Consider the following 24,075-nt stretch of genomic DNA (forward strand, 5'->3'; position numbering starts at 1 on the left):
ACACTACGATACTTTAACAATTTCTAATTGCCACTAAAAGGATAGTTGGAGTCAAAGTTGTTTTCTATTTCTAAAGCACAGTCTTGAGGTATTGAATGCTAAGCTGAGTCTGGTCTCTACAGTAACAGCTGGTTTAGAATAAAACAGCTTGGAGTGAAACTGTACTTGGTAGTAGAATGCTGACACTGACGTGGAGATACCCCTTCTCAATGTTATCAAAAAGACAAGTGATGTATCTATCCCATCACTGAAACTTGCTGCCCACCTTTGAGGCAACATCTAAAAGCCGCTCATTTTTGTTACCTAGCTTATTTATAGGTGACTTGTTTCCAATGTGTTGAGTTCATGAAGGTATTGGCAATGACTTAGGGCCCAATTACTCGGATAGAATTCCAGAATCAAGAGAAGTCTCAAGAATTTTATAAGATTTGTGTATTCTACCAGATTCTTTTAAAGTGGGAATTGGAGCTTTAAAGAAAAATTCCTGAAATCTACAAATTAATGCAAAGGTTGAAGTATTTATACATAACTTCAGTGAGCACACACATAGCTGCTTGCAAAAGCTGAATGCTGCACTTAGCTGAGCCCATGCTGCCTCTAGTCTGCCCCATCACACTGAGAAAGACGTGTACCAAAATGATGGCATTAATTTTCCAGCACCTGTTGGATCCCTCAATTGAATCTTTCTCATGCGACTCTCAGTAACCTCTAATCATTTAAAAAATGAACGTTTGTAAAGTCTTCTTTTAAGTTGAGTTTAGGTATTGGGTTCTTTTCAGTTCTCCTGTGTCACTAATCTTAGGGTCATTACAGCAGAGCTATGTTTGTTTGTTCTTTCCGAATCTGTTAAAAGGACATCTAGCCAGGTAGTGGTGGCACATGCTTTTAATCCCAGCAGTTGGGAGGCATAGCCAGGCGGATCTCTGTGAGTTCGAGGCCAGCCTGACTACAGCGCAAGATCCAGAATAGGCACCAAAACTACACAAAGAAACCCTGTCTTAAAAAAACAAAACAAAACAAACAAACAAACAAAAGACGTCTAGAATTCACTGAAGGTATTATAGTTTGGGATATGCTTTATGTCAATAAAATAGTTAATATAAATGAGGCCTGGAAAAGGTGACTGGGCTGAACACAGGGGGACCCAGGCTTAAGATTTCCTGCTCCCTTAGCTCAGAGTATTGCTCAGAAAAGAAGCACCCTAGGTATTCTTAGATTTTACTGGAACTTTATTATAGTTCATCCCTACTTTGCTGGTCTTAGTTTCCACTTCCTACAGAAATAGAACTAGTTCTATTGCTCAAAACCTACATCATAAATCATACTGTTAACCTGAACTCTCTAGTATAGCCTAGTACCTTCAAGTAACAAAAATTTCCTTCAACTACCAAAAATGACCCTTGGGTTTAGACATTGTCTCTCAGGAGGACAGGACAAAGCACAAGACCTCCAAGGCCTCCATGGTTAAGACCAGCCCTGTATGTTGTAGTGTCTCACTTGTCCAATGTGTTTTCCTTTTATACTATTCATTTAAGCTTATTTTAGCTATCTTGCTATGGTATGTATTAATTATACTTAGGAGAGGCTTATAAAATATGCAATATAATTTAACAATCAACACCCATGACTAAAGAAAACAACAATCCTTTAGAGGCTTATTTATAACCATCTCCATTTTGCTCTGCCTCTTCATGTGAAATAACCTCCTTATCCAGAGTTTTTGATGAAGCACTAACTTTCCTTTTTATTGTTATGAATGTTCTCTGTGCCTGCTCTTAAACACTTAAGTGTGGTATCAATTAGTGCTGAGTTTTACATAAATAGACTCAAACCACGTTAATGCATTCAGCTATGACAGCGTAGGATTTCATTCACTGAATGTTGTACTTGATTCATACTGTCTTGGGTTACATTGGGATACTTTTCACTCTAAATATAGCTCCTAGGGAGTTTCATAAAGTCCTTTGGGTCATTTACCATGGCACTTGCCAATCTACATTCCTTGTTGATAGTTGTGATGGAAGCTGCATGTGGTAAACCTTGCATCACATATTTGATGTTAGGAATCCATGCCAACTTACTCTTCCCCAATTCAACCTAACAGTCTTAGAACTTGAATGGTGCCTAGTCTTGGTGATCTGAAAAACTTGCAGCATTTCCTTTTCAGATATGTTTACTTGTCTTGTAGTCAAAGATAAAATAAAACTGACTACTAAAGCATATCTCCCTGTCCCCATCTTTCTTGCCTTCTGTCTTAAGTTCATGCTTGCTTAAGATCATGCTTGCTTTTTCCACTGTCCATGCCTCTGTCCTCAGGAGGTGCTTCTCCATCCAGAGATGAGCTTATTTGCTGTGTTGTTTTATTTCTTTGTGTCATTAATACTCATTTTTAGTTAACCTTCTACAACTAGTTTAGTGCATTTTATTATGATTGCATTTTATTCTCATCCTCTCAATTGTTCATTTATTGGTCTTTGTGTTCACATGGTTTTTATATTTTTTGCTTTCTAGATAACACTGCTGTAAGCTATCCCTTTTAATTCCTAAGTAACTGTATCTTTTGGACCACCTACTCCTTTTGTCCTGCTTTTAGAATATTGATAATAGGCCTCCATATCTTGTGACTTCTTGGGGTCAAAAATATGGAACTAAAGCTGATAGTGAGAACACAGAAGACATCCTTGTTCTCAATGATGAAAAAGGGTATTCAAAACAGAAACAGTTCATGGTTTTAGAGTTCTGTGAATCCTAGTATGTTTATATGCAATTGTTTTCAGGCCAACGGCAAGTCTAGTAAGCAAAAACTTAACAAGTTTTACTGGGTTCAAATCATGAGAGGGTTCAAGAAAAGACTGATTTTTGAGACATTTAACCAATTAGCTCAAGCTGGCCTCAAACCTGCCACATCCTTTCACTGCCTCTTCAGTGCTAAGTGTAAAGACATGAGCCACCATGACCTTCTGAGAACTGACTTCAGTTTTTAACGTGACACGATGGCAGTGGAGTAATGGGGGGTGCACTGGCAAAAGCATTATATCTATCTAAAGCATAGCAAATAATAGCATATATATTAAAATCTCTTCTTGAAAATTTATTAGATTATACAACTATATATATGTATATTAATAAATATAAAGAAAAACCTAAGTAACATTGGGAATTCTCAGCAATATATTATCATCCCTTATTCATATAGTTAATTCATTGTGAAACTTTATTTTCTAAAATAGTTTCTAAAATTTAAGACTTAGTTAAATGCAATTCTATTTCTCTAGCATATTTTCTACAGTATGTTTGAATTGTACTGTGTTGCTAGTACTTGTAAAATGGGAATGCATTGCTTAACTGTTTTGTTAATGGTTGTCTTTGAACTAATTAGTGCTGGAAAATATTATATAAGGCAATAACGTGCATGGTCAAATATTAAATGCATATACTGGGATTTTATCATTTTCATTACAATATGATGGTTTTTATAGCATATCAAACATATTTAAGTTGTTTGAAATCACTTGAAAGTCTGATGGTTGATAAATAATTAAGGATTTCAAAGTCAGCTGTGACACCTACACAGTAAACCAAGATGGATTCTCATGTACCAGCTCGAACCTGGAGGAGAACATATAATGCACTAATGAACTCTGCTCCCTAGTAGTTCTAGTAAATGTGTATGTACTCTGATTTTATGTAGATAGAACTACATCTAGGATCTCTTTGTTACTTTTTATATTATGACCCTTTCATTCCTCTCTCAGCAATCTTCCTGAGCTCCTTCCGGGTGCCTTATGAGGAAATCAAGACGATGATATTGGAAGTGGATGAAACACAGTTGTCAGAGTCTATGATTCAGGTAAACAGACGTTGCTTAAATTCCAATATTTCATTGTAAGCTTCTCATTAAATAGTAATCTGTAAGTGAAGAAAAATTCTTTACCCAAATCATTCAACTGGAAAATCATTGCTGCATAATTAGTTTGAGCATAACTTCTGCATTGCCAGGAGATAAAATTCTGCTTCTTCTCTTAACTGCAGCTAAATGTAATGCTATCAAAATGATTACATTTCAATTATTTTCAATGACTTTCTGAAGACAAATTGTTGAACTTTACATACATGCTTTTGTTTTTGTTACAGTTTAGACTAGTGGCATGTTAATTTAAATTTGTTTCTATAGCCTTGTTGAATGTGTTTTCTTTTGGCTTATGGAGTTGAACCATTTAGTAAAAGTGAGTAAAGGAGCCTTGTTTTATGTTAGCTTTTCATGCACTTCTTCCTGGCATTTTGTGCTTCCACAGTACCTAGGCTTGGCTTGTAAGGTTCTCACATTCATTCCAAAGGCTAGAAGATTCTGAAAAACGTATCTTGACCATAGCATTTTGTAGTGAGTAACAATGTTGAACCAAAATTATTAAACTGCACATAAGGGGTCTAATATGTAAACATTCGGTTAAGACTGAATGTGAAGTTGGACAATCAAAACATGTTATGTGATGAGAGATTCTTCCATTTACCATTTTATATTCTGACAAGAATACCCTTGCAAGTCCTAAAATAATAATTATAATACATACTTAAATATAAAGTATATAGTTACCGTTTATGATATATAATATAATTATTCATAATAATATATAATTACTATTGGCAAAGTAAGGAAACCATAAGACAATTGTGGTTTTCCTTGCTTGTGATCTCTGCACCCTGGGGGCTGAGGAAGTGGAATGCAGAGCCTTAGGCCTTGCAGGACTCCATAGGGGAATAGAAAGGTGGTGCACCAGGAATTGTTTATTGTTGTGAACAATGGTTAAATTTTATTAGACGTTTTTACTCATCAGTAACTGATACCTTTGGAGTTCCTGCTTTTACCTCTCCTGTCTCCTGTTTGTCGTGTGCTAGAATGGGTTCTTATTTGAGTTCATTTGGGCACCAAATTGCCTGGACTCTACTACCCAATTCAACCACTTTTTTTAAAGCAGTATTTTCCCCCTGTAGCCTTTTTTTTTTTTTTTAAAACAAAACAACAACAACAAAAAAACTGGATTTTCTTCTTTGTTGTTGATTGTGTATGTGGTTTCTTGCTGAGAGCAGATGCTTAGTTCCTTAAAGAAAATTTTTCTACATAATGCATATTTGTATTTCTTGTAATGAGTTTGTTAAATATTTACAGAGTAGCTTTTAACTTGATTACATGGATGCTTTTGATAATTATGTGCATTTTGTGGTCTAGAGAAAGAAAAAAGGTCGCTTGCATTTTGTAATTAATGTCCAGACAGGTTCAACTTTGTACAATTTCTTAATGTACTAGTTTCTTTTGGCTGTTTCCATTCACCAGATTACAATAAGAGATTCATCCTCTTGCATTGCTGTAAACTAGTAGTTGCCATTGTGCTGACTGAATGCTAGTCCGGTTTCAGCAGGTCCGGATTGCCTTCTGTAGGGTAGAGGGAAGAATCTGGTTGTTGTCTTTTCAGTAGCCGCTGCTGTGCCCTCTCCTCCTTGGCATGATCACACTTTCTGTCGCTGTTGTACTGCCTCCCTCCCCGCCCCCTCATATTACACTAGACATGGAGATACTCTGGGCTGTTCACTCTAAGCTAAGGCCATGTGATGGTAACTGGAATCCCAACTGTATTTTTGATTCCTTTGCCACGTAAGCAGATATTCATAGATGTTGGGTGAGGAGACAAGCACATCTTGGATTTAGGTGATATTGTTCTTTATAACATACTTAATAAATGTAAAGCCAGTGCGTGATTTGAAACCCCCCCCCAAAAAAAAACTTGATATATGTAAGGCTTTTATATATTCATTATAAAATAGGAATTTCATATTATTTGACGTCGTGCTTTTAACTTAAAAAATTCATTCATTTTAGCTTGAATGTAGAAGCAAGACATTACTTTTTAATAATCACTATTTTTCTTAGCACATTCACTGTCCTTTCATTTTGACATGCTATTCATTTGCATTGTGTCAGAAATGTGTCTATTTTCATGCCACTTTTGCACACCATTCTTCATGTATTCAAAATCAACACACATTAGCATTGCTAACACTATTGTACACACTGTGCATAAGGCTTTGTATGAGCATCTGTCAGAGACTTCACCTTGGTGTTTATATTTTATCAGCAGTAATGACATTTGCATGTGTAATTATAATGCAAGATAGGTGTAGCTTTGTTGAGATTGATCAGAACTAGAAATTGGATTGGGAGAACATAATCTTTTATGTATTTGAGGCCAAAGGTACTTAAATGGAGACTCAAGACATGGGCATAGAGAAAGAGAGGATAATTAAATAACATAGTGGTGTTCTTTCTAGAAATATACTGTAACTGCTGATGAGAAACTGCTGTGTCTCTACAATGTTCATGGGGAATTTAGTAAGGAACTATAAGCAGAAGAAGGTTGAGCCTGCACTCTTGCCAATCATGAGTTTTTCTCAATCAAACACCCACATACTAAGGTGAAAATATGTAATATTCTGATGAAAGAATAAAATATAACCATACATATAATAAATAAAATATTTACTGAGATATGATGAGCATCCTAGAAAATGCTAAGAATCCGAGTGGCTCCATTTAATAAGGAATTTGACAGTGTAGCTGTAATTTGAACTGAAGAACAAAGATAAATAACCAGGTTTTTACTCAGGCATTTCCAATAAGAGAAATTTGTATTCATGTGGAAAAAATCGTGTACTTTTAATGCTTGCATTCACCTTACTAGGATTAAAAATGACTACCTTTTTCTGAGGGTGTTCTTATATTGCCACTTTTTTTTTTTATTGTTGTTTGTTTTTAGCCACCAGTCAACCAAGGTTTTCTCCAGAGATGAGCCAATGGCATGCTCTTTGATGTAACTACTTTTGATGTATGGCACCCTCTAATGTTGTTTTAAACCAGTAATACTTTGGGCGAGTTTTGTTTCAGTCAAGAGACATACACAGCATGCTACAGAGTCAGTTGTTATTTTTCTTCAGTCTACAGACATAATTTGGAACTGTGACCACCTTCCCCCTTTCTTCTCCCCTTAATTTTCATGTTAGTGTACTCACTATAGCACTGTCTTTGGGAACAAAGGCTTTGTGTACATTTTATTCATGGGGTTGCTTATGTGTTTGAATTCTGTCAGGAGAGGACAGCTCTTTCTTTAAATGGTTGTGTTAAGTGTGTGAGTTGGAAATGCTATACAAGGCTAAAAGGCCCGAAGAGCTGAAAGAACCCGTGGATCTAGACCATGGTAGATGCAGGCAGATACATGGTCAATATATGCATGTGCACTCCATCTGCAAGGTTCTGCATCCTAAGTCTCCACTGCCTCTAAATATTTCCTCCCCATCAGCAAACTTACTTTTAAAGGCATCTTCAGTTTTTCTTATTAAAACATGGTCCTTCTAAGTTCGTTCTTGTAAGCACTGCATTAAAATTCCCTTCATTCCTTTCCTATTCTTTCCTTTGCCTTCGGTAGCAACTTATGATTTCTTTGATCCCCTTGAGTAAAGTGCTGAAATATGTTTGGCTTTGCCTGAGATTTCTGACATTCAATTCCCTAAAGCTGAAATGTAATGGATCATATTTATCCAGGTGAGAAAGCTGTTCCTTTGGTATAGGTTGAGTTCTCCTTTCTCAATTATAAGCTAATCAAATAAATATTCAGTAGTTCTTGATTTGAATATATAATAACTCTGGGTTAGAGGAAAGTAAAATTGACTGTTTCTCAAGCTGAGCGGCCTGTTGCTTAAGGCTTAGGACAAGGGAGGTTATCTAGAAATAAATAAGATTAATTTCTTGACTGCTTTCCTTTCCACAGTTTACTGATTAATTTTCCCAAACTTGGAGAGCTACATGTAGTGAAGGTACTTTTCCTTCGTTTTAATTTTTAGAACTTACTAAAGCATCTTCCTGATGAAGAGCAATTGAATTCATTGTCCCAGTTCAGAAATGACTATAACAACTTGTGCGTACCTGAGCAGTTTGCTGTTATGGTGAGTACTGTGTGTCTTTTTCCTAAGTCTGTTTGGTGGGAGTTTTACTGTGCCAAACAAGAGAGAGAAAATAGAAAGTTTTTGACAACACGGTTCTTATGAGTATTTAATGGTCATCTTGGTTTGGTTTTGTTTTGTTTTGTTTTGTTTTGTTTTGTTTTGTTTTTAACCTGGAAGTATATTTGTGACAAATTGTCTTGATTTAAAATACTGCATTTAAAGTAAAGTTGGGAATTAGATGAACTCTAAAGGCCTTTTGAAAAGTGTGTTTGTAAATGGTGTATATCATATCAAAATGTAAAACAAGCACACTTCTGATGAATATGATATATTTGTGATTTATTGTGAATCTATGCATTCTAACAAGCTGCAAGAGTCCATTTCTCATTTTAATCATCTACTTGAGTTCATCTCATGGGTTTTGACTCTGAAATTAGAAATATTGTCTTATTCTTGGCAATGAGAAACAAAATGAATTCATTTGTAAACAATCTCATCAAGTTGTCTCAATAATGATCTTGTTCTCTTTTTCGGTTTTCGTGAGCTGGGGCCTAGAGGTAAAAACACTTGGTGATCTGCACAGTAGCTGCATTGGAGCTCAAAGTTCAGAATTAGTTTTAATATCAAACTCTCTCTCTGCTCACTTCTCGCACTAAGGGATCCTTCATCTGGTGGCTGTAATTGTCATCCTAAATAACATTCTTTTTCACTGATACTTAGTGTTTCCTTAAACAGTTTTCCTCACGGCCATACCTTTTACAACTTTCATTGCAATTTATGTATCCAATAGCATTATAATAGAATGATTTGATATAATTTTCAACCAAAGAAAACTGGGAAAAAAATTTAAACTCTAGAACCTTTAAGAGAACGAATCCCTCTTTTGAATCGAGTCAGTTTAACATTTGTGTGTGAGGCTAGCCATGTCCAATTCCTACTGTGCTAATGGCCTACGGAATGAAAAAAGATGGATTTTCACAATTGCTGCATCATACCAGATTCTTTTGGAATGCAAAAAATGCTTCCTAATGGCGTCTTAAAGTCGGGATTTTTAAAAAGCAATGTTGGTTTTTGCTTATATCTTAGGTTATATTAATAGCCTCTGGGACTTAATGGGGTTATATTTGATACTTTCTTGACAATTGAAGTTGGCTAATTGTTTTAATGCCTATCTGCACTCCATATTTAATGTTTTGTAGGCTCTTTCCTTTAAACTTAGGGAATGAGGCAGATTTTCTTCATTATTACTGTCTTGTGATTTTTTTTTATTTTGTAACTTATACACTTTAATTATTTTTAATTTTTAATAAACTTCATTATAAAAATTTTACAAATAAACACACACACACACATCAAAAGTAACCCAGAGCCAAAGTCTACACATCTCAATGAACTTCTATGCATTGAAAATAACCATTTAGAATAGTTGCTGTATACTTTACATTGGATTTTCCACTTTCACATTTTTTCTTATTGGTGTGACTAGGAAGTTTTCCTTTTGGATCATAGGTTGAGGATGCAATCCACCATGGTGGGGAAGTCATGGTGGTAGAAAGCACGGATCAGCTCATATTCTATTCTATGCTATCCTCAATCAGGAAGCTGGGGTAGGGGGATGAGAGGAGGAGAGGGTGGTAGGAGAGGCATGTTCGTTTCTTCCTTTAATTCAGCCCAGGACCTTGTCTCATAGAATGATCCTGCTCATCTTTGTTATGGGTCTTACCATATCTGTTAAAGGAGTCTAGAAAAGGCCTTTTTAGGCAAGTCCAAAGAGTTGAATCACAGGTGGTTGTAGATCCTATCAAGTTGATAGCAAGTGTATGAAAGTGCTGCACATTCCAAGCTTGGTCATACGTCTTTGCAAATGGCTGATGCCTTGGGAAGTATGTGCTGCTGGAAGCATTTCCCATGGATGCTGGGGACAGTGCTGCCACTGTGTGCTCGTTTTCACTCTTCTTGACTACACTATTCCGCTTCTAGGTAGTTTAGTTAGGTATAGATTTTGATGAAAAATAAATTGTTTTTATCTTTTATCTTTAACTCTTTCCAGTTTAGTTCCTTCCCCCAAGGTCCCACTTCACCTTGTCTCCCTTGTTGTAACTGTCCTTTTCCACCCAATAAATGGAAAGCCATCCTAAAGCCCCGAACTACTGTATATTAGGAAAGTTACATTTGACAAAGCATATGAGACATCAGAGAGTGATGGGTATTTTCTCTTCTGTTTGAATTTAAAGCTCAGTCTTTGATGGCTTACTAAGGAGCAATGAGCATGCAGCTCATCAACTTTATATGAACGATAGTTTCATGACTTTAGGAAACTGATTATAATTTTGTTTATAAGATTCCTATAACACTGATTTTAATTTTTGTGCAAAAAATTTTAAAAAGATTCTTGAAGTTTTTTTTTGGTTTTTCGATACAGAGTTTCTCTGTGTAGCTTTGCGCCTTTCCTGGAAGTCGCTTTGGAGACCAGGCTGGCCTCGAACTCACAGAGATCCACCTGCCTCTGCCTCCTGAGTGCTGGGATTAAAGGCGTGAGCCACCACCGCCGCTGAGTTCTGACTTTTTATCTGACCTTGAAAACGTATTTACCTTTTAATGTTCCCTAAAGTACTCGTATTTACCTTTTAATGTTCCCTAAAGTACTGTTTGTTTTCTTGAGTGATCATCTCAGGTAAGAACTAAGGAATTAGTCAAGGAGCGCACTTATCTTAGCTCGTCTTCTGCCTGCCTTGAACGAGTCAGTTCTTGCTTTTTCATCTGGTTTGTGCCATATGTAACTGTCCTTGTCATGTTTCTTCTCTTGGGCTCTACAGACCGACACTGCAATTTAGGATTCCTACAGTGCTCCCCTCTGCCCTCTCCCTCTTCTGCTTGCTGCCTTCTCCTCCTTTGCTAGGGTCTCTCTACTAGTCTTAGTTCGCTTGCAGTGTGCTGTGTAGACCCCTGTGCCCTCCAATTGTGCTATTTCCTACCGCCTCACAGGACTCCCTGCTAACCTGTTCATTTTGACAAAAGTTATTTTAAAGTCTTGTTATGTTGCTTACTTGTAAGATTTATAGGTATGTAAATTCACTATTCTGATTCATACCAATTATAAACTTTTGATAAATAGCATTCTTAAGTATATATCTAAACATCAGATGATAAACAAGTTCACTGAAGGTGTTAGCGTTACACAATGAACTTCAATGTTCTACAAGAATTATGCAAAAACAAGATTCAGCTCTTCATGGAAGTTGTTTTCCATTGGTATCATTTAATCTTTGAAATGCATGTACAAAATTAGTGTAGTCAAACTGTTAGGTACCAATGTCATTAACAGACAAATTAATATGGACCAAATATATATATGGATTTTCTTATATCATGTTAGAACATTCTAGAGTCTGGTACACAAATTGACCATTAGAAATACTGTATGCAATCTCCTCTCAAGTTTTTGGTTGAGATCAACTGTAATATCTGTTCATATATTAACTATTTTGCTGATTCCCATCACATTTTATATCCCTGAAGATTTAACCCTATTTGGTTTGTAAGTATTCTCCATCTTTCTGATAATACAGATTTTTATCTCTACATTTAATACTCTCTTGAAAATGGGAGAAAAAATTTTTAGTGCCAATAACACCTGTCTTTCCAACTATGAACTTTAACTGAACATATAGTAGACATGGATACATTACAGTACTAAGGATTTAGCTCTTCAGCTGATGTTTATAGTAATACACATACTAGGCCCCTTTTTGAACTAATTCTCCATCCTCTGCTGTGAATGGGCATGAACAAGACAGCTTCCAAGATGTTCTGCACTTGGCCATTCATGGTGTGGTATGTAGTGACATATGCTCATAGGTAATAGAGAAGCTTCTTAGAGAGTGAGTGCATAATGCTCCATCTTAGACTCAGAACCTCTGATTTCCTAAGCATGAACAAGAATAGCATTGAACTGCATGCCCAGTTCAGTCGTCCTTCCTTCCTTCCTTCCTTCCTTCCTTCCTTCCTTCCTTCCTTCCTTCCTTCCTTCCTTCCTGTTTGTCTTTCTTAAGATTTTCTATTTTAATTTTTATGTTCATTGGTGTTTTGCCTGCATGTATGTCTGTGTGAGGGTGGTAGATCCCCTGGAACTGGAATTACAGACAGCTGTGAACTGCCATGTGGGTGCTGGGAACTGAACCCAGGTTCTCTTGGAGAGCATTCAGTGCTTTTAACCACAAAGCCATCTCTCCAGGCCCTATATCCAGTTCTTAACTTTCTAAGCATTAATTAAAATTCTTTAAGTTTTATTTGTAATCAATTCATAGTAATTGTATGTATTTGTAAAGTACCATTATACTGATAAATTATGGGCCTATCTATCACCTGCTATGCCTATCAATTTTATGTGGAGGTAATACCTGGGATTTATAGCTATTTAAAAACATGGAGTTAAAATATAGTGTTATTTATTGTTATTTTCATATCCCAGAACTTATTGATATTTAGAGTATTTTTTTTATGGTTTCTAGCAGATTTTACTATGTGAACAGTATCACTTCTAATAACCTGAACAAGGTATCAAGGTATCATTGAATGCTAAGAAATAAAGGTTCTGGCCAATAATATTTCATAAAGCTCTGCGTTGTGGCTTGAGACTGTTTGAATTGGTCTTTAATGAATAAGATCAATTCCCATTCTGTTCTCTATTTTTCAGTTCTAGAATAGGACATTGAATATTGATTAATTTATACTTAATTTCAAAAGTTCTTTTCTATGTACAATTTTAAACATGTCTCATTAAGAAACTTTTCCCCCCTCCCCCTGGGGATGCAGTAGTGTCCTTTCTTATCAGCTTCTTTCCTATTTACAGTGTAAGAAATGAAAATATATTCCCTAGAAACTTTGCTAATGGGATCAGGTGTCCATTGCTTTAGATTTCTTCCTTCTTCCATCAGCCTGAACTAGAGCCTCTTATTAAAGGTCGATTTCATGGAGTGTAACTTGACTTAGTTGTATGAGTGTTTCATATATTTGCAGGGTTTCTTTGATCAATAAGCCATTAGGTAAAATCACTGTGTTCACAGTGGCATGGTTTTAACTGTGTGAAAATGATTTATGTAAATATTCACCAGGATCAGAAGATTAGCTGAAGTTTGGAAAGAGACCTAAAAATTTGCATTTGAAGCTTGGTGTACTAGACTTTCTTTGATGAAAAACTCTGGGTTTTTGAGTATTTGTCTCCATATTATTTAATTCTGCTAATCTGCCTGCTCTTCAAAGGAATCAAACATTTATAGGAGATTGAATCACACAGATGTCCTATTTGTATATTGTATTTTGATCTGCTACCATTTGGTGTCACTGTAGGGCAGGGCTTTTAAACCCTGTGAGGTAGAGGCCTCTTTTTATTATTATTTCTGCTGTAAAATGTTGTATAAAGTTCCTGTACAGCTCAGTGCATTAAATTGTTATTTTAAAATAAACCATAATATTTTTGTTGGAAAATAAATAATGTAGGAACGTTGAAGACAATGTGAATGTCCACTGAATGCCCCCCCACCCCCATGCATACACCTCATTTTACACTAATTGTCATCCTAACAGTTGGGTTCCTATTGCTTTGTATTACTAATGCATGAATGTTCAGATGAACACTTTAAAAAGTGCTTTGTTCAGAAACTCCTTTTACTTCAAAATGAAGATTATTTTCATGCTACACTGTTTTTAAGCTCTTATTTAGACTTTCATAACCTATATTATGACGTTTTTTTTAATCATTCGCATTGACATCATCTAGTATTCCAGTAAAAAGTGAACCCACACACATCTTTGTGTATTCATTGAAAGACAGCATATTACTGTAGCACTGTGGTCCAGATAAGTCTTAGCTACTTCTCACGGGCTGTCTGGCCTTGAGTAGTAGTTTGTTCATATTCATTTGTTCCTAGCTCCATTTCCATATGAAATTAGACACAGTTAGCTTCCCATTGGCTTTCTAAGTTATTACCAATACCTAAGTAGCTTCCAAAAGCACAAATTTATTTTCTCATATCCTTAGATGGAGATCTAAAATCCAGAGAGGGTTAGTAAGTTGAGCTTCACTCCTGCTGTGGGGTCTAGGGTTTTCCCACCCGAAGAAGAAACCCACATTTCTTCGGCCTTCCTTTTCTGGCTCTGTGATATCTTCACCAAACAATCTGCCACATTCTGAAGGCAACACACTCTGCACTGTTAGTGTGCTTTATTTCCTTTCTTTACCCTTTGAGACATTCTCTCTGGAAAATGTCTGTTAACATTTCTATTCTTTTACATAAAATCCATCATCTTTCCTCTCTGTTGCCATAGTACCCTGTGCATATTTCTGAATGTGTCTTATTGCACTGGATTCTAAGTGTCAGTTTACAAGTAAGAGTCTGAACGCTTTGTTAGACCATTGTGTTACCGACTTCTTTGATTCTTCTTCTAGTGCATAGTGAACATATGATATTGATTCCATGAATCCATGAAGAAAACTGGGGTGGGCTAAACAGAAAGGAGGGCAGAACTATAGCACAAACAGCAAAACAGACAGGACTGTTTTTAAACTTGACTACCACTGCGTGTGGGGTATGAATATTCTGAGACTCACAGGTCAAAGGACGACTTTTACAGTTGCTTTTCTCCTTCCACTTTACATGGACTCCCCAGATTCAGCTCAGGCCACTAGATTTGAGCTACAAGTTCCTTCCCTTCTGAGTCATTTTGCCAGCCCCAAACAACAAGTGTTCTTGACACTGACTTTTTTTAAAGGTATTGTTAAAATAATCACTTCAATTTTGTTAAAATTAAGTCAGTTGATGATGATACATATACTATTGCTTCCTGTTACCTACTGGACTCAGTGGACATTTTCTTGACCTTTCACTAATTCAGAAGGCCATTTTGCTTAAGTGCATGAATATGCATGATAGAACACTTCTTTTGGTATTCAGCAGAATTGATTTCTAAAAGTGTTTGTGAAATTATGATTTGTTGAGAAAATCATGATTCATTGAAACACCTTTAGAGAAGACTGACAGAGAAAAATGGGGATCCTAAGAGGTTACCTGTATGGAAGCACCCCTATCTCAGGCTGAATACCTCCAGGCTTTTCCTGTGACTCTTAAAGTTTTCTTATATAAATGCTTCAAAATGTCCTGTTCCAAATAAAGCACACGTCACATAGTTAAATTTTAAAACTTATCAAAAGGCATCGGCATAATCTAATTTCCTTATTTTTTATTTTTTGTGTGTGAGTGTTTTGCCTGCATGTGTTTCTGTGTAGCATATGCATGCCCACTGCTCAAGGAAGCCAGAAGAAGGTGTCAGATCCCTGGAACTGGAGTCACCGAGAGTTGTGAGCCAACATGTAGATACTGGGAATCAAACCTGAATCCTCTTGAAGAGTAGCCAGTCCCCTTAAACTGCTGAACCATCGCTCTAGCCCCTGAGACAATTTCTTTACGAATACACTGGGCTTTTCATAATTTCTGCTTCCTTTTGTCTTCAGTAATTCATCTTCTGTTTTGTCTGCCAAGTGCATAAAATGTGACTCTCTGAAGTGGGTGGAAGCTAGTCTTCTGCTTCTTGCCAGCTCCTTCCACCTAGTGCTGCTACTTTCCAGCACCTGTCAGGTGCCCAAGCTCACTTATCTTGTCAATCTCCTCCACAGATCTTTCCTGTGCGTGGAATGGTGAGCTGTTATTTCCTAACGGAATTCTTAGCTATATAAATCTTAGAATTATGCTCCACTTAAGATTGTAAGCACTTGGCCATTGTTGTTCATTTCTCTTAGTTAGTACTTTAGTTTGTACCCTTCTTGACAAGCTCTTCTTAGGATCCAAGACCCTCTAAGCTCAGCAGGGTAACAGTTTCCTCCTGGTTTAAGGCTTATTAACTTACCTAACTCTGAGTTACCATTGATTTTTCTTTGAACTAAAATCCATCAGCTGTTTAATGATCGTAATTTTTCTTTTGATTTGATTTCTGCCTTCTATCACATTTAACTGCCTAAGCCAAAACCGTTTACAATGATATTTGAACTTTTAATTAAAGTGAAATTCTTTTTTGGTTTGAATAGTTAAACTCTGTTGTCAATTGAAGGATAATTCAACACCTCTCCCTTCTTTCTTTTTCAGAAGATCTCAATGATTTCTTCTGAATTACTCACATTTGTGAATTGTTCTAATACATGACACTTTGGAGTTCCATGTTGACAACTCATAAAAGGCCGAATATCTTTTCTTTATAGGTTTAATTTGTAGCGTGACAATAATGCATGGTTTTTGGTTTAACTAAATCTACCCAGAGAAATGTATAGGTTGTTTTTATAATTGAGCTTAGTTCTTGGCTGATAGACCTGATGTATTTCAGAGTTCCCTGATCTACACTGGAGCTCTCATTAGGTGATTCTGAAGAAATGGCTCCAGACAGATGCTTTTCCATTAGTGTAGTCTCAGCTTTGGTTGATCAAAGTGCTTTGATTTCATTGGTAGCATTAGACCTTGAGGTCCTGTTCTTAGCCATAATACTTACTATCTGATATTGTTTATATGAATACATGCAGTTGTTTATATGAATTCAGCAGTGGTTAGTTCCTTATTCATTTATCTGATGGACACAGTTCTCAGCATTCTTAACATTTTTCAGTAAACACATCTCTTAATTGATACTTTTCCTTTGTTTTTGGTGGGCCCAATTACATAAATAAAAGTGTAATGACATAATATTGGACAGTAATAAATGCTTCACAGGAAGTGGTGGCAAAAAATGAGTGTGTTTCACTTGAGTGGTTATGGAGCTTTGATAAAGGTGTAATGATTGGGCAGAAGCTTGGCATTCAGTAACCTGGATGATTTTGAGGAAGCATGTTCTAGATGGAGACAGCCATGAACAGCTGTCATGATTTTAAGGGGTAAACATGTTTGATGATGTAGTGTGTTCACACAAAATACAATTCTTGTTGCAAATGTGAGTAATATAGGTTATTCCATGTAATATTAGTGATCAGGAATGCAAATTCTGGTTCCTCTGTAGAAGAAGTTACAGAAAAATGAAAGCCATAAACCAATGCAATTACTAAATATTGCGGGGACATCAGGAAGGCAGGTTGGAACAGTGTAAGAAATGTACAGTTTCAGATGTTAATAATATCTGAAGTTTAGGTTTGGAGGAAGCTAGTTATTTGCTGACTTTAACAATACATTTCAAAAGTCTTAGCCAGCAATTGCAACAATGTTGAGTCAGATGAAGAGGTTAGTAGTAGATGGCTGTTTAGGGGCCAAAGGTGGCCTAAGATAATTTGGCTAGCAAACCTCAACATTCTCTCCACAATCACGAGGATCTTATCAGTCAGTCAGCTGGGTCAGCAACACAGGCAGGCTTCATCAGAGAACTTCAGTTCCCAGAAGCCAATGGTGGGGAGTGAGGGAGAGTGAGTGGTATTAGGTGACACTAGAGGCCAACAGGACCTTTCAGCCTCAGGGTAAGGTGTGTGGGTTTATTCTTAGAATGTTGGTGGAGAGTTGACAACAAAATCACATTGGTGCTTTCCCAATTTCTCTGGCAGCTATGTGGGGGGAGAGGATTGTGGTGAGGTGTGTAATTGAAGTTCCTCATAGGTTAATGTGGCAATTTTAATGATATTATTGTTAAGGTGTGAATGAGTAGTGAGCTGACTGACTTTAAAGGCCGTAACACTGTTGAGAAGTAGTCAGGTTTTAGATCATTTTGAGTGTAAGGAGGCTAGGATTTGTACTTTTCCAATTGGGGAAATAAGAGGAATCCAGACTAATTCCACAGATAGAAGAGTATACGGACTGTAGGATGAAGGTCAGCACCTGAAGAGATGGAGAGAAGCCTTGCACAGGGAACATTTTCTTGAAAATAGTCATCATCCAGATGAAGAGGTAATCTCTTCCTTTGGGATGTAAAATGGGGGTTCAGGACTAGAGGTACTAGTTTGGTGCTGGTTGTATAGAGGTGGCATTTAGATAGTTTGGGGGCCAGATGAGACCACTGAGCAAATGAATGGGAAGATAACTCAGGCAGTGAAAGGCTAGAGAAAATACGCAAACCTTCCTGTTTTCCCTTTCTTTCCCCCAGAGGACCTGCTCATCAGCAGAAAAGGTCTGTTTGTGTTTGCCTTTGGTTACCACCTCTCTGAGGAAAATTAAAGTCCCTGATCGAGGGAATTGTACAAGGTGATTTTATAATATGACACTATTGCTGTTTGTTTCAAAAACTAAGTAAGAGTTGGGGTGAGAGGGCTGTCTGACATCTAAAGAAATATGCAAGTCGTTCGCGACTGTTAGAAAGAAATGGCTATTCATGGGGATATATATGTCTGGGTAGAAATAAGAAATAACACTTGCCTGCAGACCCTGCTCTCCTGAACAGAAATGTAGTCATTTCTAGTTTGTCCTCATAGTAAATGTACATTTCTTTCTTTTCTTTTCTTTTTTTTTCCTTCTTTTTTTTTTTTTTTTTTTTTTTTTGGTTTTTCAAGACAAGGTTTCTCTGTGTAGCTTTGCGCCTTTCCTGGATCTCGCTCTGTAGACCAGGCTGGCCTTGAACTCACGAAGGTCTGCCTGCCTCTGCCCCCCAAGTGCTGGGATTAAAGGCGTGTGCCACCACTGCCCGGCAAATGTACATTTCTTATAAGCTCAGATATAGTCAAGCTGCCAAAGTGTATAGGCATGTTCTTGCTTGATAAATCTCATTTAATCAAAGGATTGAATTCATTTAGTTCAAATCTACATCAAAATAATAATATCAAATCTTGCCATTAAGGAGAAAAATCACTTACATACTGCCAATTGTGTTCTCTGTCGAGTGGGAAGAAAAGTGTCATTGAGCTCTGAATGGAATCTCTTGTGAGCTTTTGTTGCCCATGTTCCCTGGAAATTAGCAGAATGTCAGCTGTATTAAATAACTCTGCAATTCTTTAATTTATTAGAACTAATAAAAACACAGCATGACCCAAATAACATGCTATTTCATTGAGTTGCTAACACTAGTGAGTTTTTCTGAAAGTTTGAAATTTTAACTGTGGCCTATTAATCTCCCCCCGCCCAATGGTAAAAAGTACAATATATTGTTGCAGCGATCTTAAATTCTGCCTACAAGCCTCCATGTAACCTGTCTCCACATTGGTGTTTCCTGGTTCATCATCTCCCACTCACTTTTGCTAACACTGCTGTAACCACAGGGCCTCTGTGTCCTTCCTCAGACATACCAGTTGCATTCTTGGCTAATTTTCAAAAGTTCCATCCCATTCTTGCTCACCTTCCTTAGACCTTGTTTTCCCTAGGTGTGTTATCCGCGTTTCTTGTTCTCTGTAGTCCCAGAGCCTGTTTCCTCGAGATTACCCAGTTGCCTTTCCTTTCTTCACAGGGCAGAGGGGTTTCCATACAATCACACTTGAAATAACTTACCAGCTGCCAGAGCATCTCCACAGTACCCATTGTATTCTCATGTAAGATGAAGTGCTAAACGGTCTTGTTAATAAAAAACCCAGAGCCAGATATTGGGGTGAAAACCAAGAGATCAGAAAGAAAGAAGCCAGAGACATTCTCACCACTAGAGATCCTCAGGCAAAAAGACTTCCTTCCTGTCTACCCAACACCTATATGCCTCTCTGTTCTGCAATTTCATTTCCTCTCTCTGCCCAGCTACATCACTTCCTCTTCTTGCCCAGCTCTGTACTTCCTGTCTGTCTGTACAGACCTCCAGACTTTTATGGTTAACGAGTGTTGGAATTTAAGGCGTGTGTCACCATGCCTGGCTCTGTTCCCAGTGTGGCCTTGAACTCACAGAGATCCAGAAGGATCCCTGCCTCCCAAGTGATAGGATTGAAGGCATGTGCTACCATTGCCTGACTTCTGTGTTTACTATAGTGGTTGGCTTTTTCCTCTGATCCTCAGACAAACTTTATTGGAGTACACAGATAAAATAGCACCACATTCTCATTTATTGTATTCTGCTCCTATCGTCCCTCCATAGTGTTGTCCATGATAATAAGAATCATTGTTTCACACATCTATTAGTGGATTTCTGGTGTCTTGAATGGTACCTTGTATCTAGTTAGTTTCCAATAAATACCTAGTAAATGAATTTTTAAAAAGCCCCTAGGTAGTTCATTGTTTTACTTTATTTTATTTTTTTAAATGTTGAAAACTAAACATTGAGTCTTGGCTCACTAAGACTTGACAGGCAACCTAACATGTTCCAAGCACTGGATCTGAATTAAAATAGTTTGGTTTGGGATTCTAAATCCAACTATCATTCACTGTATTTATGAAAGTGTTGGTTAGATCCGTAGTGAATTTTGACTATAAAGATATATGCATTTCTTAGAACTCTACATGAATGTAGGAGCTGTCTCAAAGGGCTGTTTACGAAAGCACGTGCATCCTAGAGACAGCTCAGTATTGCCAGCTGCTGTCAGTATTCTCGCATTTTATCTAGAATATTTTCTTCTCCATTTTAGGGCTTAGCCCCTTAAAGTCACATCTCTAGAAGCTCTCTTACTTTCCTGTGATGCTGTAGCATGACTTATGCACATGTGTTTCTGCCATCACTGTCTTAGGGCTCTTTTAGTGTTTCAGACAACATCAAGTTCCTCGTCCAACTTACATGCTGTTGGCTCTTGACTTCTGCTCAGAATTTCATTCTGTTGTTACATTCACTTGCTTCCGTTCTCTCTTCTGGCTTCCTTGTGTGTTGTGCCTCACTGCTCCCTGGTTCTTTCTCAGTTTTACTAAGACTAGAGGAAGTATCTTGCACAGATAATTTATCTTCTATTACCTATTTTTTTCACAGTATTTTTTTTTTTAATTTATGTGTTTGCCAACCTGCTTATATGTATACCATATATGTTCCTGGTACCTGAGGTGGCCAGAAGAGAGTGCTCTCTGGAACTGGAGTTATGGAGGGTTGTAAGCCACACATACATGCTGGTCAATAAATATGGATCCTCTGGAAGAGCATCTAGTGCTCCAGCATTGATTCGTCTTTTTTTTTTTTAATGTTATAGTATTTATGGCATGTTATACCTCATAGATGATGGTTTGGATAATATCAGGGAGGAAGGGTAATTTTGGAGTCTCAGGTTATTGGCATAAATCTTACATCAAATAAGCTAATCCAGAACTAGCAAGTACATACTGATTGTTACCTGACATTACTGATGAATCATTCACAAAGTAAGTTCATATACTCATATTATTTGTACAATAGCCCCTTAAAGTAACAAGAATTGGAAATCTTGGAGGCCCTGGAGATGGCTTAATGGTTAAGAGTGCTTATTGAGCAAGCAGGAGGACCTGAGTTCTCATCCTCAGCACTCATGTCCTTACATTGGGGCCTGATAACCAGCCCACCTAGAATAAGAGTGACAAACTCCTGGTTCACTGAGAAACCCTGTCTTATGGGACTAAGTAATAGAAGCTAATAACCCACCGGCCTGCATGTACATAAACCTATAAATATATGTGTATATATATGTGTATGTATATATACCACACACAACATGTGCATACATCATATACATGCATAATTCATACATACCCCCTTCTACACACAGCCTAAGCATGTATAAATAAATGTCTTAAACAAGAACCTCCATACCAATGATCTCTGCTTTCCAATTTTAATGTCTCATTTTTCCTTTCTACTGTGTTATTTCTATTCAGGCCTCTTACAATATTGGCAAGTTGTAGATATATAGAGAGAGTATAAAATAATACAATGGGAAGGAAGCATTTAAAAGATAGTTGTATTTCTTTGCTCATGACCTGTCTTGTTTCTGTTTTTCTTTGTAAAACCCCAAATAGCAATATGTTTTCCCCCAGAGACTAGGGGCCCAAATGGGAGTCGACTTCCTTGTTCTTCAAACAGCATAATGCAAAGACTGCAGCATCTGAGTCTGTACTCCAGTGTTCCTGCTACCTTTTCCTATTTTCTGTCCCTACAATGACAAGCAAACAATTCTCTAGGGCTAAGCACTTCCCCACTTCTCTGCAATGCCGTAATAAATGGTATATTTCTGTTTAATTTACCTCCTGGCTCCTGGAACACAGCTTGCTGCTGCTTTGACCCCGTATTCATTGGATTACTTAGGATACTTGTCTGAGATTTTTTGCCTCATGTTCTTTGCTTTGCTTATATTTTTATTTTGTATTTAACTGTATGTTCCATTAAATATCCTTATCTTGCATAGCAGACTTTGCTCTTTTGAAAGGATGGATGTGTTTGTTTTCTTTCCTCTAACATTAGGTCAAGTTTCCTTTCCTACAGCTCAGCTATGATCCATTATTACTGTTGTTTTTCTTCCTTTTCCGGGGGTGTCAGTTTTGTGTCTAAGTCTAGATGCTATTTTTTTTTTTTTTGGAGGAGGAGGAATATGGAATAGTCGAATTGATTTTTTTTCTTCCTTTAGTGAAATGCTATCATAGCTTATTTACCCCTAGCTTCACCATTAGCACCAAATCATTTGTCTCAATCTATTTCCCACAATTCTTATAAGGCAAAGCATATCTAAAAATTTCTCCAAATACTCATCTTTTACATTTTTTTAAATGTTAGAATTGTGCTTGCCTTTTATTTACAGTTATACATTAAATAGTCAAGACATAGTATATAAATTTTAATTTCTTGAAAAGCTGCTGTAGTTAGTGGTTTTCAGTGAAGTCAATTGAATGCTGGTATTTTGGGTTTTTCATTGCTCTTTTATATCACTTTGTTTCTCTTTCTACAGCAAATTATATGGCCTTTATGCTGTAGGGAAATGCAGTATTTCTATCCTTTGATCAAAATTCCTTTAGAAATCATCCCTGTGGACCCAATAACCAAAATAAAGCATGCAAGCTATTAAGGTCAATTGAACAGAAGTATATAGGAGTATATAGGAAAGGATTTAAGCTTCTAGCAGTGTTTTATTAAGAGTTTCATTGACACATTATTTATGCTTTGTCTAAGTTCTTGCCTAGAATGATTTTATAAAAATCATTCTTCATTTTGCTTGCTAATTAAAGGAAAATTAGTTGAAGGGTGTGTGTGTGTGTGTGTGTGTGTGTGTGTGTGTGTGTGTGTGTGTGTGTGTGTTTAATCATGTGGGAGTGCATGTGTGTATTCATATGGTTGGCAGAAGACAACTTGGCCACCCCCCCTTATTTATTTATTTATCTATCTATCTATCTATCTATCTATCTATCTATCTATTTATTTATTTTAAAGAGACAGGGTCTTTCATTGGTCTAGAACTGCCCAGTAGGCTGAGCTAGCCAACTTGCCAGCCCCAGGGATCCACCTGTCTCCACTTTCCCAGCGGTTGGATTTTAAGTGTGTGTCATAACAGCTGGCTTTTTCTGTGGGATCTGGGATCAAACTGCTGTCATTTTGCTTGCAAGACAAACACTTTACCAGCTAGATTATGCTTTCAGCTCTGTTTGAGCTTTTGACAGTCCTTCACCTTGTTGCTCAACTAAATACTGTTCTGTTCTCACGCACTGTGTGATTTGGGCTCCTGCTTTGGTTTTTCTTACCTAGGAGGTACTATGTCTGCTCTGGCCTTAGCTTAGTACTTACTGGATTTCTTACTACTTCCCTTGGAATTATCCATGGTTTTACTTCTGGTTACAGTAATAGGTTTATATAGACAATGCTTTTGGCACACTTTTTCTTCAAATGCAAGTCTCTGCATATGTTTCTCATAATCTTATCCTTTCTGCCCATTGCCTGATTGCCATGTTTGGCCTGTATTTTCATTGTTATCTCATACTGAATGACTTGCAAACTCAGATCTCATCTCTGTTATCTTCACAAAGCTTGGGAATCCTTCCTTATGGAAGACTAGAGAGTTACTTGATCAAAAGTACCCTGGGGACCTAATCTGAATGCCCCCAAAATGTTCCCACCTATGTATTGACCTGAAGAGTAACTTGAACTAAACACTGAATAGTTTCTGAAAAGTCTTTGATTTCTTTGTAGAAGTCTCCAAACGAATTTTTTTGTCCTACTGGAGAAGCAGAATGAAAACTACAAATAATCAAAACTAAGAAACACAGCAAGGTATCATTGTTC

At 37.0% G+C, this 24,075-nt stretch overlaps 1 protein-coding gene across 1 annotated transcript in view; it reads left to right on the forward strand.

The window, feature by feature from the left end:
• Window positions 1-24,075, forward strand: part of Diaph3 (diaphanous related formin 3) — a 242,421-nt gene that overhangs the window by 188,692 nt on the left and 29,654 nt on the right. Inside the window, 2 exon segments of the mRNA XM_059274292.1 lie at window positions 3,756-3,850; window positions 7,891-7,992. Coding sequence (XP_059130275.1) covers window positions 3,756-3,850; window positions 7,891-7,992 — 197 coding nt within the window.

Source organism: Peromyscus eremicus, chromosome 9 (assembly GCF_949786415.1).
Source record: "Peromyscus eremicus chromosome 9, PerEre_H2_v1, whole genome shotgun sequence".
Lineage (NCBI taxonomy): Eukaryota > Metazoa > Chordata > Mammalia > Rodentia > Cricetidae > Peromyscus > Peromyscus eremicus.